This window comes from Electrona antarctica, assembly GCF_951216825.1.
Source record: "Electrona antarctica genome assembly, chromosome: 19".
NCBI classification, from domain to species: Eukaryota; Metazoa; Chordata; class Actinopteri; order Myctophiformes; family Myctophidae; genus Electrona; species Electrona antarctica.
Genome location: NC_136800.1, coordinates 13,973,095 through 13,987,872, shown reverse-complemented (window position 1 = coordinate 13,987,872; position 14,778 = coordinate 13,973,095). Strand labels below are relative to the sequence as shown.

General features: G+C 42.7%; 1 protein-coding gene across 1 annotated transcript in view; it reads right to left on the bottom strand.

Moving 5' to 3' along the window:
• Positions 1 to 14,778, bottom strand: part of LOC306943858 (uncharacterized protein) — a 104,337-nt gene that overhangs the window by 69,560 nt on the left and 19,999 nt on the right. The window contains exon 2 of the mRNA XM_079530369.1: positions 10,978 to 11,327. Within this exon, the coding sequence (XP_079386495.1) occupies positions 10,978 to 11,327 (350 nt within the window). The remainder of the gene's footprint in view (positions 1 to 10,977; positions 11,328 to 14,778) is intronic.

Sequence of the window (14,778 nt, the reverse complement as noted above, 5' to 3'; positions counted from 1 at the left end):
TACCTGGAAGTTATGCGGGAACATCTACTGAGTGGCAAAAAACTACTTTCTGGCCTTGACAGCCCATACATCCAAACAGAAAAGTCCATTTGATTGCATTAAATGACTTGAAACAACATTCAATTCAACTCCCATCCCCTCAGCTCTGAGTACAGGCTGCTTCCTTCCGGCCCACGCCAAAAGGTTCCAGGGGCCAAAAGTAACAGGTATAAATTCTCCTTCGTGCCTGTGTCTATCCAGGCTTTAAATGCCGATAGGAGGAGGAGGTAACTTTGTCGCTGTTATGAAAGCCCCTGTTTTTATTTTCTATGTGTACCATGTTCTTTTGTTTTATGTGATTCATGTGTTCTGTTATGCTTTGCTGTACACCAAATCAACAAACAAACAAATAAATGAACCTGAACCTTTGTCACTCACTTTGCCACTCGATTTGCCACTCGTTCTGCCATTCACTTTATGCATGTGCATACCCTCTATTACCTACAGTTGGAGGCCATCGATATTGTCCTTTTCTTTTTGCTTAGGTTTGCGTGATCTGCGCAAAAGGACAGTTAACCCATTTTGGGCGGGAACCCCTTTTGGTGTTTTAAACATTATGTTATAATTTAGCTATTGAAAAATAGCAGATCTACAAGCTCATAGCGCGCCACCGAGTGGCGCGCTATGAGCTTGTAGGTCTGCTATTTTTGAAAAATCGTGAAAAGGATTTAGAAGGATTTTTAAAAATGTTGAGGTCAAGCCTAAATGGGTCAAATGATAAGGGACAATATTGGTGGCACCCAACTGTATACTGGACTGCTGCAGTCCCTTGACCCTGCTGACCACTACAGGTCGGTTCGTTGGGAGGGAGGGTGTAGACGAGCATGCATCTCTTCGGATACCTCACAGTGAGGGGTTTCCCCGGGAGGAGGAAACACACGTGGAGGAATACCGGCCAAGCCCTTGGCACTGCAGAGGAAGCAAACCCCTGTCTATGTGATGGTGGGCAGGAACTTTACTCCTGCACCACCCCCATGCGCACAATTACAATTATTCTCAAATTGGTGAACAACTACGTTATTTTAAAAAAAAAAAGGATAATCACAGCGAAATTGTCCCTCCAGGTTATATGGTATAAGCATCTGGCTACTAGCCAATGCTCCTGTCCCTTTGGGTTATGGGGTGGGTTTTCATCAATAGGACGTTGGTAGCGCTGTCGACTCACAGCTAGAAGGTCCTGGGTTCGATTCTCACCGGGATGCTGTGGGCGCCGGGGGCGTGTTCTCTCCTCCACGTCATCAGTGCCCATACCCTAGGTGGGGTTGGCAAAAGGGCCTTTCTGTGTGGAGTTTTCCCCTAGGGTAGGTACCCTAACAAAACACATGCAGTGATCCTGGTCTCTAAACTACCTCCCCCCGGGGTGCCTGATGGAGGGGAAAGGAAGTAAGGAACTGGTTGGAATAACGTGTTTCTTCCACGTGCTACGAAAGAGAGAGAGAGAGAGAGAGAGAGAGAGAGAGAGAGAGAGAGAGAGAGAGAGAGAGGGGAGAGAGAGAGAGAGAGAGAGAGAGAGAGAGCACGAAGCCGAGCTGTACTGGCTAACCAGAGCCCTGCTAGTTGACAGGGCAGAGGAGGATGATTTTGATTTAATTTCGGGGCCGCACATCATCAGGCCCCTGCCATGTGTGTATGTGTGTGTCACTGTGTAATGCATGCGTGCGTCACTGCGCGCGCGCGCGCGTGCGTGTGTGTGTGTGTGTGTGTGTGTGACTGTGTGTGTGTGATGGGGGGCTGATCTCTGTACAGTGTACACCATTTATTTGATGTTCGCGACCTGACATATGCGTCCAAATATAGTACCCACACACAAAGAAAAAGTGAGGGCAGAGACACATGCAATGCATACAAAAACACACTCACACAAACACAGAGTCATTACTAGTTAATGACAGGGTATAGGCCCTTCTCGAGCTGCTATGTGACACACTCCACTGAATTGGGCCCCAAGGCAACTTAGGCAAGTAACCCAAACATTCAAACTGTCTCTGCTATGCCGGGCTATGCTGTTCCGCAGTGGTGGAAAGTAACAAATTACATTTACTCAAGTACTATTGCGTGAGTATAATCTTGAGGTACTACAATTTTATAATCTTGAGGTACTACAATTTTCAATACTTTTACTTCTACTCCACTGCATCTCAGATAGAGGCAAATATGGTACTTTTACTTTAATTATTGGAAAACTTTAGTTACTACAAAACATACATTAACCACGTGACTTCAGCCCTACAATGCATCACATATTTTTTTGTAATATATTTTAAACATTTCAAAGCTTGTGAAATGGGACACTCTGCCTAATGACTGCTTTCTACTTTTGGTACTTTAAGTACATTTTGATACCAATACTTGTGTACTTTTACTCAAGTACATTTTGAATTAAGGACTTTTACATGTAACAGATATGTTACAATGTTAATGTAGAAGTTTCTACATTGCAGTATTCATACTTTTACTAAGTAAAACAATACATTATGTCATCCAACAATACATATGTTTTGGCTTCACCACTGAACACATGCATTGTGATTTGTTAGGCCTCGTTCACAAACTGCACACAAAGTCACTATAAATTGATTGCTAAAGGTGATACAGTGAGTCCACGCTGTTATTAGAGTCTTGTTTTCTAAACATGGGGATTTCCTTTCAGTGCAGCCACTGTCTTAACCTGACTCCACTGTCTAGCCACCCGACCAATGTCAACATGGACTTGTCAGGACGTGCTGCATCTACCAAAACATTTTAGAAAAACATTAAGTCGAGAGTATCAACTTGCGGCGACTGGGTTAGAGACTCAATATTTTGCCATCAAAATAACACGTTTGCCTAATCTAAAAATCTAATTACAGTATCATTATAATGCCATAGAGAGTATGCGCATGCATAAAGTGAATGGCAGATCGAGTGGCAAATCGAGTGGCAAAGTGAGTGACAAAGTGAGTTTAATGTTGATTAAAGTCATTTAATGCAATCAAATATGACTTTTCTGTTTGGATGTACGGTCTATCAAGTCCAGAAAGTAGTTTTTGCCACTCAGTAGGCATTTCCTGGTATGATGATGATGTCACGCGCATACCCTCTATTGAAAAACAACAACAACATTGATCTGAGCCACTGACTGGGAGGGGAGAACGTCATGTTCCAATGTGTGACATTCTTATTTGTGAAACAATGTTAAGTATTTCCGACACATAAAAGGCAATTACTGACTTGAAAGAGGCACATTAGTGTTTAGGGCTGTCACCTCAAAGCATGCTACTGTAATTACAGTCTTGAAGGCAGTTTACTATCAAGCCCATGAATGACTATAGGCTCAGATGAAAGGGTGATTATGGTTTTAAGCGCTGCTGCATGTAACATACTGTAGGTGGTTCCAACCACGCAAGTCAATAGAATTAGAAAATACTTTGGTTCACATTGGGGTCATAAAGACATATCTAAAGCCCAAACAGTGTGGTTGGCAACTGGCGTGGTTTGGGCTTAAGACCCATTGACAAGTTGGTCTGATAGATCTGAATCTGATAGATCCCTTTTAGCCTAAGGCCAGTCATATCAAGGCCCATTATTTAGGGGGGATTTGAGTCACGGACCACCATTTCATGAGATTCAGCCTTGTAGACCAAAAACTAAAGAATATGTTGTTATCGTTGGATAACAACATATTATATCCCATGCTCTATTGATGTTCGTACCGTAGGAGAGGCAACAGGCAAATGTTGACCAAAATAACAATTCTTATTCTTCTACATTGTATAATTGTGTAGACTTCTTGCAATGCATGATGTTTAACAATAATTTAACTCTTGAGAGCGTAAAATGAAACCAAAGCGTAAAATGAAACCAAATGGTTGATTTAAAATGTATAAAACTAACATTGTCAGTATGCAGGTATTGCAACACTGAAAATAACATTCAAGCAGCTAAAACGATCATCTGAGAAGTTAGTCCTTGTCAATTTAATACACTGTACTGTATGTACACTGTACTGTAGTGTAATACAATAGTTATTAAATTCCAGTTCATGGTCAATGGCCTTGCATTCAGACAACCCACTCTATTCACTTAAAGACAACATAAACCCATGCAGTATTCACTTAAAGACAGCATAAACCCATGCACCACATGCCAATTATAATGGAAACCATGGGGTGCCACTGCCTGTCATAGGAAACATACGTAAGTTCACAAAATATCATTCTTGCTTACAGTATATGCCGTGCCAAGGGTATATTTGAGGAGCCACTGACCTGAGTGCCAGTGTCCTTTTAGGTTCACATCATTTAATGCAAGCCCTTGTGTACTGTACAATTTAGGAAAGTCAGTTGAGCCACATACTACTATTAAGGACTAAGGATCTGAGAATACAAGCTAAAAATGTTTTAGAGTTTACCAGCAACAACAGTGACAAACAATGGAAAATCGAATCCCTAGACCAGGGACCTTCAACAGGGGGTCCGGGACCCCTAGGGGGTCCTCCGAGTTACTGCATGGGGTCCGTCAAATCTTTGTGTTATTGGAACTTTTTTTACACCAACCACTTGAACCTTTGCATGACTATATTGATGGGATCATTAGCTAAAAGTAGCAGATCTACAAGCACACAACGCCTCCCGCTGCAAGTCGCAAGAGCTTGTAGATCGGCTGAGGGGGAAGCGTATACTGTTGAGTGAAAGTTTAAGTTTATTAAGTAGTAACTACAGTAGTAAGTATTAAGTGGTTAAATGTCTGAAAATACACATGAATCCAACACGACGCTACACAACACTGATGAACACACTCAATTTGCAACATATTTTTTATACAATATGTAGTGTGCGGGGTCCCTACTTCATCGCTCTCTCAGCTAAGGGGTCCTTGGGTTGAAAAACATTGAAGATCCCTGCCCTAGACCTTTTCCACACCGACAGGTTTCAGAACTCATGAGTTAAGACAGAAACACCATCCATTGCCGTCTACTCAGACATAAGAGGAAGCATTGATCCACTTTATACTCCCAGCTAATATTGGATTACTTTGATTCCGGTATCTATTGATAAGAAGTCAAACGGACAATCTGTTTCCACTTGTCCTTTTCATGTCATTTTCATAGCTTCACGTGAAGTTTGTGAACTGTCACTTTGCAAGCTTTACAACCCGTTAAACACGCACCACCTGTAGCATGACAACACCACAATTATAAATTAACCTGTTATGTAATATGGTGTTGAGTTTTTTTTTTTTTGATTGACGTGTCCTTTGGCAACACAGCTTGTTCATATTAAAGTTATTTTTCAAACAAATCAGTGGGCTTTCTTAATCCTGACAAAGCTACAGTATCTTGTACCTCTCCTAAAGATGACCCACACACTGTATTATATCAGTCATCTTCATCCCAGTCACAACAATTGTCCACATTATATCATTTTAGAGTGACAAAATTGTTTGTTGCATAATAGCAGCGCCTCGGGTGGTTCTGTGTGGCACGGTCATAGCAGCCATTCCACACCGTCATAGGCTATGCTATGGCATGGGCCATGGCTATGCTATGGCATGGGCCATGGCTTTTGGCCCGGTGCTACGACTACTGTCAACATGGGAGCACACACAGCAGCTAATACATGTGCAAAATAAATACAGGGACGTTCACGGTTTGTATTAACAGAAATGGCCCCAGGAAATCTTTACTAGAAGATTTACCGGGGCTGTTTTACAGATTGCACATGTTAAATGATAGGGAATCCATCACTATAGATCTGCTAGCTTATGTGCAGATGTGTGACTGTCTTTGTGCAGACATTGTTGAATGAAAAACGGTCTGGAGATATTATTAGCTCCCTTTGAAGAACTGCCAACACTGACTCTTCTGCCAAGTTGGTAAGTAGGTAACAATGCTGTTTTCTTGAGGTAAAACGTACTGAACATTTCCCTGACACACTTCACCTGACGTAGGCCATACAGTTGTGTTGCACAAGGTGACAGCAGGTAAGACTGAATTCAACTAACCTTAGATGATCACAATTGTCCCTTTTTCACATTGCACAATGTGACATTGTGTGATGATAAGACAGCCACAATTGTGCAGTGTGCAAGCAACTTATGAAGTGCATTGAACTTGCTTTTTAAAAGGATTGCATGGTAGAACAGAAGTCACATGCACAGACAGTTCAACCATTGCCTGTTGAAACGAACAAGAGTCATTCCCTAAATAACATAACATACAGTATAGTGTGTAATCTAATGAGACAAAACCTGGAGTGACCCCTTCAGCTGTGAATGAAGTGACACTAACTGAAGTTAATCTGTTTTTCAACCAGAGGGTTGGAACTTGGGACCCCATTAATGGGTCACTCAAAACATCCTGATGGGGTCATGTTTGGGACAGACTTACATGGGTTGAAGCTATGCCAGTCTTGTGTGCCAGGAGAAAAGCATGATGACAGTCTACTTAATAACAGTGAATGTTGACACCCTATAGTGAAATAAAGCACTGTGATGGTGTTGCACACTATGACAGCACTGTCACATGCTGTAACTGTAGCAGTCACCCTTCCAGTCATTTCTCACTGGAGCCACTCCAGAAAGCTATGAGCTTCTTCTTCATTACATCAGAGGGCATGGAGTCTTGGCTCTGCTCCTGGCTTGGGCGAATGCCTTGACAATGTAACCTTCAAACCTCATCATCGTAACCTCACACACTAATCCAAAACAAGATTCAACCCACGTTCAGTTCATTTGATCAATAAAAAAAACAGGTGGCATTGTTTTTCCACACCCAGCTTCAACTCGGTCCAGACAACTTTCAAGTAAAACCCAAGCAAGTGATAAAGGCTGTGATGCAGGCGTAATACTGAATATCAGTTTGTTCCTTTGATCTCCAAAAAGCGGTCAGATGCCAAGTTGAGGGCAAGCAGTGACCATTATACGCCCTGTCAGCTTTGGTAGAGCGCCAGGGCTTTGAAATGGACCTGGCACAGGTTGCACAGCGTGAGTATATCCATCTCCTCCGGCACACTACCCCACTAAACACACACGCATGGTTTTATTCATTACAGACAAATGGACAACAGGTGGGGTGAGGAGGTGAAAAAGAGAGGGAGACGAGATGAAAAGCAGCAGGGTAGTGGCAATAAGAAGAATGAAAGAATGAAAGGAACAGGATAGCATATAGCGGTGTGGGGTAGGAGGTGAGCCAACTGAGTGGGCGAGTACAATACATATAGAGCCTTGTTTTTCAGGCTGGGTGTGGTTTGCGTTATCGTATGTGTTCAATGCTTTTTTCCCCCTCCCTTTTGGGACAGTGATTTACTATTACTACTATTATGCCTAATGTTGGTTGGTTTTAGCTTATTTGCAATGCTTAAAGTACAGTGTTTTCACGGTTTGTTTTGGTAGACGGGGCCATTTCTGCGGGGGCAAAACAAACACCAACATACAGCAAGAGAGAAGTGTCTGCACACTACTCCAGTGACTGATAACTGCTGATGGTTCTCAACCTTTTCTGGCTGTGACCCCACAGTCCCACAAAATAATCATATTTGAACTGGGGACCCCCACCAGGCCACCACCCTACAAGCACTTTGAATGTAGGAGACAGATTTAAAAAAAAAAATAGAAGATCCACCTGGGGGTCCCAATTAAGTCTCCAGAGTAGACCCACGGGTTGAGAAGGAAATGATGGGTAAAAAAAGTATTTATAGTTTTGTTATATAAACACAGGGCAAATTAAGTTACATGGCTTTAATACTCACTTTGTCTGTCACTCACACACACACACACACACACACACACACACACACACACACACACACACACACACACACACACACACACACACCAAAATATGCTTATTTCTGGCCCAAAGCCAGCCTCCCTTCTCTGTGGTTTTCATAGGGGGTTATTATAGAGTTAGGTGTAATTACAACCCCCGCTGCTTAAACTAAACTAGCTTAATTACGATGCGGTGAAAGCGCGGTACTGTCTGTGGGCTCCAAAGCAGCAGTCTGCATCCCATAGGCTGAAGAGACAGCTGCGCTCAGTGCGCTGACTTGATTGTCACCATGATTGTCACTCACTACCATAGTCTCCCATGACAACCAACTAGCCAATCACATCGCAACCGCCCTTCTTGGCTATGGGATCTATGCTCTTCCCATAAATAATGGAGCCAATATGCCCCCCGGGATTCTCCTATCAGCGGCGGAGGGGGAAATTACACACTTGAGATAAGTGGAGCGTTAGGAAATGTTCTCTGTTTACATTGGCCCTGTCTGCGCAAACACAATCATATGCACTTTGTAATGTGGGGAATTATATTGTCTACTAGTGTCAAAACCTATTTGAACTTCGTTTCAAAAAAGTTTGCTTTTAAACTGAGTTATTCCACAGAGAATCATTCCAGTATTTGCTCTTACGACGAAATAATTACGACAAAATATACATGTCTAAACATCAGTTTGATGAGCCATTGTGCCTACCTGGAGAGAAGTGTGCAAGTCCCCTGTTTACTCAGTCTTCACAAAGTTTCATAATATTTATATTCCGTGGTCTTGTGCTGGATAGTAGACGCTCTTATCTCTTTGCGTGTGGAAGTTCCAAGTGTGATTTCAAGTTTATTTTGACAGCAGCAGCGCCTATAGTTAACGCCTCTCTCTCTCTCCTCTGTCTGTCTGTCTCGCTTTCTCTCCTCCCTCAGTCGCCCCTCTCTCTCTCTGCACCCCCTCCCCCTAGTTCAGGACTCCCACACTCTGCATGGATCAGGTGCAATATTAATAAATAAACTCCACCTCCCTCTCTCTCTCTCTCTCTCTCTCTCTCTCTCTCTCTCTCTCTCTCTCTCTCTCTCTCTCTCTCTCTCTCTCTCTCTCTCTCTCTCTCTCTCTCTCTCTCTCTCTCTCTCTCTCTCTCTCTCTCTCTCTCTCTCTCTCACAACAAACCCCACCTCAGCAAATATGCCTGGTCTTTCCTGTCTGACTTGCTGAGCAGTCCCAGTCTATAATGTTGTGGCATTGCAAAAGTCACTTATTTACAGAGGGATAGCTAGGGCTTCTCCCACATCAAGATCAAGATGTAAATAAAGTAAACAATGTTCATTGTTTACATCAGTGATTCAAATTGCACTCTCATTGGGATACATGTGAAACATGTGCACTGTACACCTGGGTTGTCTTCACGTGTGCAGACACGCAGTGACGCAGAGGGTCATTTTCATACACCTGTGGTCTTGTGTGCTAGATATTTGCCTTTAAAGTTGAATGGACAATTCTAGTTTACTGAGATACCTTTGTCAGAGAATAAGAATACTCCAGGGATTCTAGGATTCTAACAACTATAGGGTCCCTCAAACATTATATAAACTGTATATGCCTACACCATTTTTGGGGTATAGCGCCACAGAGTCTTATAAAAGCAGCACATCTCACCTAATCCCAACAGCCACCATCCAAAGAAATGTAAAAATCACAACCGTGTGAAATGATGGGCGCTCTTATTATCATACTTCATACGTACATCATCTCATTATGGCCAATCATAATTTGCGTCCTCACTTTTCCGTCTTCATCTTTGTCTTCAACCCGTAAAGTTGGGCATAGGAGGGGCTAGCGGCCACTCAAAAATGTACACTTAAAAGCCCTACTTTGTCCTATGTTGACAAATAGAGAAAGTAGCTGATATGCAAGCTCACCACAATATATGCTGTTCTGCAGAACCTCATGTACAAAATAATGTACAGTGTGTGTAGGTTTGTATTTAAACTGGAACCACCATTGGCGTGTAAGCCTGTATATTAATTTATGATTTTATTTGGACTATGACTGCCTTTGTTTCATCTTTCAACTGAGGTCTCTTTAGCCCAGCACCCACATGTCGATGTGCATATCCTACATGCACTCTATACACTGTATACTGAAAACATACATCTATTTGCAGGAGTTTTGTACTGAGCAGACCTACAGTTACAGTATACCACTGATGCTCCATGATGATGGCTGCATGGTGAGGGTAGGCCTACTAGGCCACTGGTTCACAAACACATTTGTGGGTCGTGGACACATTGTTATTTTTGAGGGGCTCTAAATACAGCTCTTTGTCCTAACTTGTGTCACATTTGCCATTGACAATGAAAGAAGAATTTACGTCATGTGTTTCTGAGCAAATTGGCTTTTTGTGCCAACACAAACATTAAATGCCATTGACAATGAAACGAGAATTTACGTCATGTGTCTGAGCAAATCGGCTAAGCGCCCCTCACTTCACACGGGTGTGATTTTTGTTTCCTAAATTCAAATACATTGGACATATTACCATTGGACATATAAACATTGGACAACATTACATACATTTTAATACTACTCATTAAGCTACATATATAGACTGAAGTAATGAAAACGGGCATGTTCAAGGTTGGTATAAAGTCAATATAATAACGGGTCTAAAGGATTTAGACAGCAGTTGTAATAGACATTAGTTACTAGCAGTACTTGCATGCTCTGCTTGCACACAAGTAGGCTATGTATGGCAAGTATGTATGGTAAGGTTTTTTTGTGGCTTTCACCTTTATTTTATATTTTTTATGGAGGGACAGACAGTAGGCTGACAGGAAATGGGGAGAGAGATGGGGGGAAGACATGCAGTAAAGGCCGCCGGGATCGGGAGTCGAACCCGCGGCACCCAGCCAAGGTGCCTGGACCATTGAGCCATGGCCCAGGCCATATGGCCTTCTTGTGTGCAAGGCGCACGTTGGTACCTCGACAGAGTACATTTCTATTTAATTATTATTTCAAAACATTCCCAAAAAAGCAAAACAACAAAAGGATTTTTAAAAAGTCTTCAGTAACTTGCAGATCTACAAGCTTGTAGATCTGCTATTTTCACTAGTTTCAGGGTCCCGGGAGAATGTCTAATTAGTGTTTTGGGTCATGGGGTAAAAAGGTTTGGGAACCACTGCTATCTAGGCTATACCTGCTGTCTGGCGCGTTCCTGGTGGCCCAGGATGATGGCCGCGTGGTGGGGGTACTTGTGCTTCAGGTGGTCCAGGAACACCTCCTTCTTGCGCTCCATCTCCGAGTGCTGCATCATCATCAGCTCGTCCAGCTCGCCGTCCCTGGAAGAGGAGGAGGAGGAGGCGTGGCGTCGAGGCAAGGTGCTGGGAGAGCGCGGCGGCGTGTTGGAGAGGCCCAGGTCGCTGTTGGAGCGGAAGGTGACGTAGGCCGCCTGCTGCTTCTTCTGGAGCAGACGCTCTGTGCTGCTGCTGTCAGCGGCAGAGGCCACGGAGGAAGGCAGCGACGTTCTGGACAGGGAGATTCCTGGATCTGGGAGAGAGAGAGAGAGAGAGACTTTGACTTGTTATTGTAATTACAGGATACCAGAAGGACAGCAGGGACAGCACGCGCGCTGCTCGGATCCAAAAATATATATTTTGATATATTTTGATTTAAGAATCCCAGGTGTGTGTGTGTGTGTGTGTGTGTGTGTGTGTGTGTGTGTGTGTGTGTGTGTGTGTGTGTGTGTGTGTGTGTGTGTGTGAGGAGTCGAGGACGTGAGCACAGTGTGCAATAGAAGTCAATATATATATTTTTTTATAATAATTTTTATCCCACGATTTTGTAACCCATTTTTCACCTCTGTGTCAATTATCTAATGTGATCCTGGGCTCTACACACCCTCCGCCAACCTGGGGAGAGCAACAGACTTGAACTCATGCTTCCTTCATGCAAGAGTGTCCAAGTTGCTAGAAGTCAATATTACAATCACAACAACTCTAGACAGCCGATCATGACCATGAATAGTAGTCTTTGCTTAAAAAAGAAAAGAAGAGTGCACTAATGCAGACACGATTTTCTTTGCTTCTATTTGATTTTACATTCAGCTCTACAGAGCAACGTATGACAAAGCCACTGTGAAATGAGCTTCAATTTAGAGTTCATTCACATTTAGAAGGAACCAAAAGTAAAGGGTCATTCCTCTGACCTAAAAGGATCACTTAAGAGGGAAGTACCCGTGTAAGAGGAAGGAAGTGGTGTAGAGGAGAGGTTTTCATGTTTCTGATGCAGAAATTATTTGTTTATATATAATACTAAAACGTCACAGGGAGGCCTGAGCCGCGGCTGAGCGGTCCAGGCACCAATGCCGGTAATCCAGCCTGACAGTGTGTCGCGGGTTCGAGTCCCGAGCCTGTGTACCTTTGCCGAATGTCCCCCCCATCTCTCTACCCCTTTCCTGTCAAATTACTGTACCCTATCAATAAAAGCAAAAAGGCAAAAAAAAAAAATATATTATATATCTAAAAAATAAAATAAAAACATCACAGGGAAGCTTTGGATATTCAATAGTAGCCTAATCAGATTTATAAGTACCATTGTACAGTATGATGATACACAATAGTAATAGTAATGACTAATGACCATAGAATGTAGCAGTGTTTAGTCTTACTTCTACAGAATATGAATGTAGGTTTCAGTAACTCTTGCATGAAATGTGAACACAAATAAAGCCTGGCCCAACTTGACTTGAGAGAGGAGTGTAGTGTGGGCGTTCTTTAGGGTGTACACCACAAGAGAGGGAGCGAGGAGAGCAGGAGAACTACTGGTCAGCAAATGAGGCATATTGTTGAGAATATGCACTGTAGTGTACATTACATGACACCCTTGCAGAATAGGTCAATGTTGCTTGAATTTCTCTTATACCTCAACAAAATTGCAAGAGAGAGAGCAAGACAGAGATAGAGAGAGATAGAGAGAGAGAGAGCAATACAGACAAAGGGTGATAGAAATAGACTAGGAGTCTTTGTATAATCTTGTCTCAAGTCCTGTCATCCAGGTATAGCACGAGTACAGTTATCACACAAACACACCTCCTTCATACACGTCAGCCCCACAGTTACGGCACGCAGCTGCATTTTACCTATCATTTATTTATTTTCTTTCTGTGGAACAGTGGTGTGGTTGTGGTTAATTGTGGTTCGGCTTTATGTCATTTTGACCCCTGGTATAATTCTGGTGGAGGTTACAGCCACTGGATTGTTCTTTGCATATTTAGTTTTATGATTAAACAAATAAAATAAAACAGTCAAACATTTCTCCCACCATTTATTCTATTAACTTTACGGTATACAATAATAACTATACCGGTATATTGCACATATACCGGTATTTATGTGATGTTTCTGCATAACTGTGTGTTTAATCAAACGTTACAGGTGTAGATATAAATGCTGGCGTAACCATTTAGTTAATTAAAAAGTAAAAAAGAAAGCTGATTTTATCTGGACACGGTCATACTCCTTTCCGGACAGAGATAAACAAGAGGTCTTTCATAGAACAGGAGCTCCTTCATTGTTCAAGCCAAGGTCACTTGGGAGAGAGAAACAGTGTTTATGTGAAACACTTTTCTTTCTCCAAACACGAGAAAAATGTCAAAACAGGAAGAGTGATAACAGAATTCAAAGAAAAATGGACAGAGAACTATGCATTCATCCTATACCCAGTCTGCCGATTCCTCTATGAAGGGTTGCACCATAGCACACCTGCAGGCTGAACAATTAATCATTGGGTGTACACTTGTCCCCTTGCTCGTGAATTCCCTGCCAAAAACCTTTATATCAGTGGTAAACCGAGTCTAAACATGCATCCTGTATTTCCTATGAGCCTATGAGGATAATGCGGGCCTATCAGCATGTTTTCCTGTCTCCATGCACTAGCTGTTGAGAGAGAGCATGAAATAATACGATTTGAAATAGCATTGTTATGTTATTAGTAGAGCCACTTTATTTGTCCATTTATAACCCTGCAAGTGTACAAACAGAATGGGTCCATTTGGTTCCATTCGTACACTCGCAGAGTTAAATGAACACTGAGAATTTTACGGAAAGGCGTGTGCAAGTTGTGCCCATAATAACTCCTAACAAATACACGCACACGCACACGCACACACACACACACACACACACACACACACACACACACACACACACACACGCACAATACATGCACAATACATGCACAATACACTGGTTTGCATACATTGTTGAGGGTATTGTTGTACAGCCTAAGTAAGTATGTGGTGGAACTAAATAATGACTATAGTCTAAATGCCAGGCATGTTGTCTGAGGCAGGCTGAGAGAATAGCCCATGCAACTACTATTTATCACTGTGCTGGTGGTGAGTGACGCCAATCACATTATGTGATTGCCTCTGTCTTACACTCATAGAGCTGCAAGCTGAACATGCACACACACTGGCACGCACGCACGCACACACGCACGCACGCACGCACGCACGCACGCACAAACAAACACATACTGAAGAAGTCAACATTTATTTTGTGTTACTGTGTCTATTAAACAGATTTAATTAAAAATGTCCTAAATTTGCAGTAGCAGAATACACAAATTCAATTAGAAATGAATCGTTCTCATATTATTTTCTTCTGTATCAGCTATGTCACTGAAACGGAATATCTGGAGGCAATCATTATTTTCAAATCATGTCATCTTTCTTGGTGCACGCAAGCACGTACACATTCCCAGTTCCCCACGCACCAACCCCCTCCTCCACGCATGCCCCACGCACACCTTAACAGCCACACACACACACAGCCACACACACACCCTAACAGCCACACACACACAGCCACACACACACCCTAACAGCCACACACACACACACACACACACACACACACACACACACACACACACACACACACACACACACACACACACACACACACACACACACACACACACACACACACACACACAC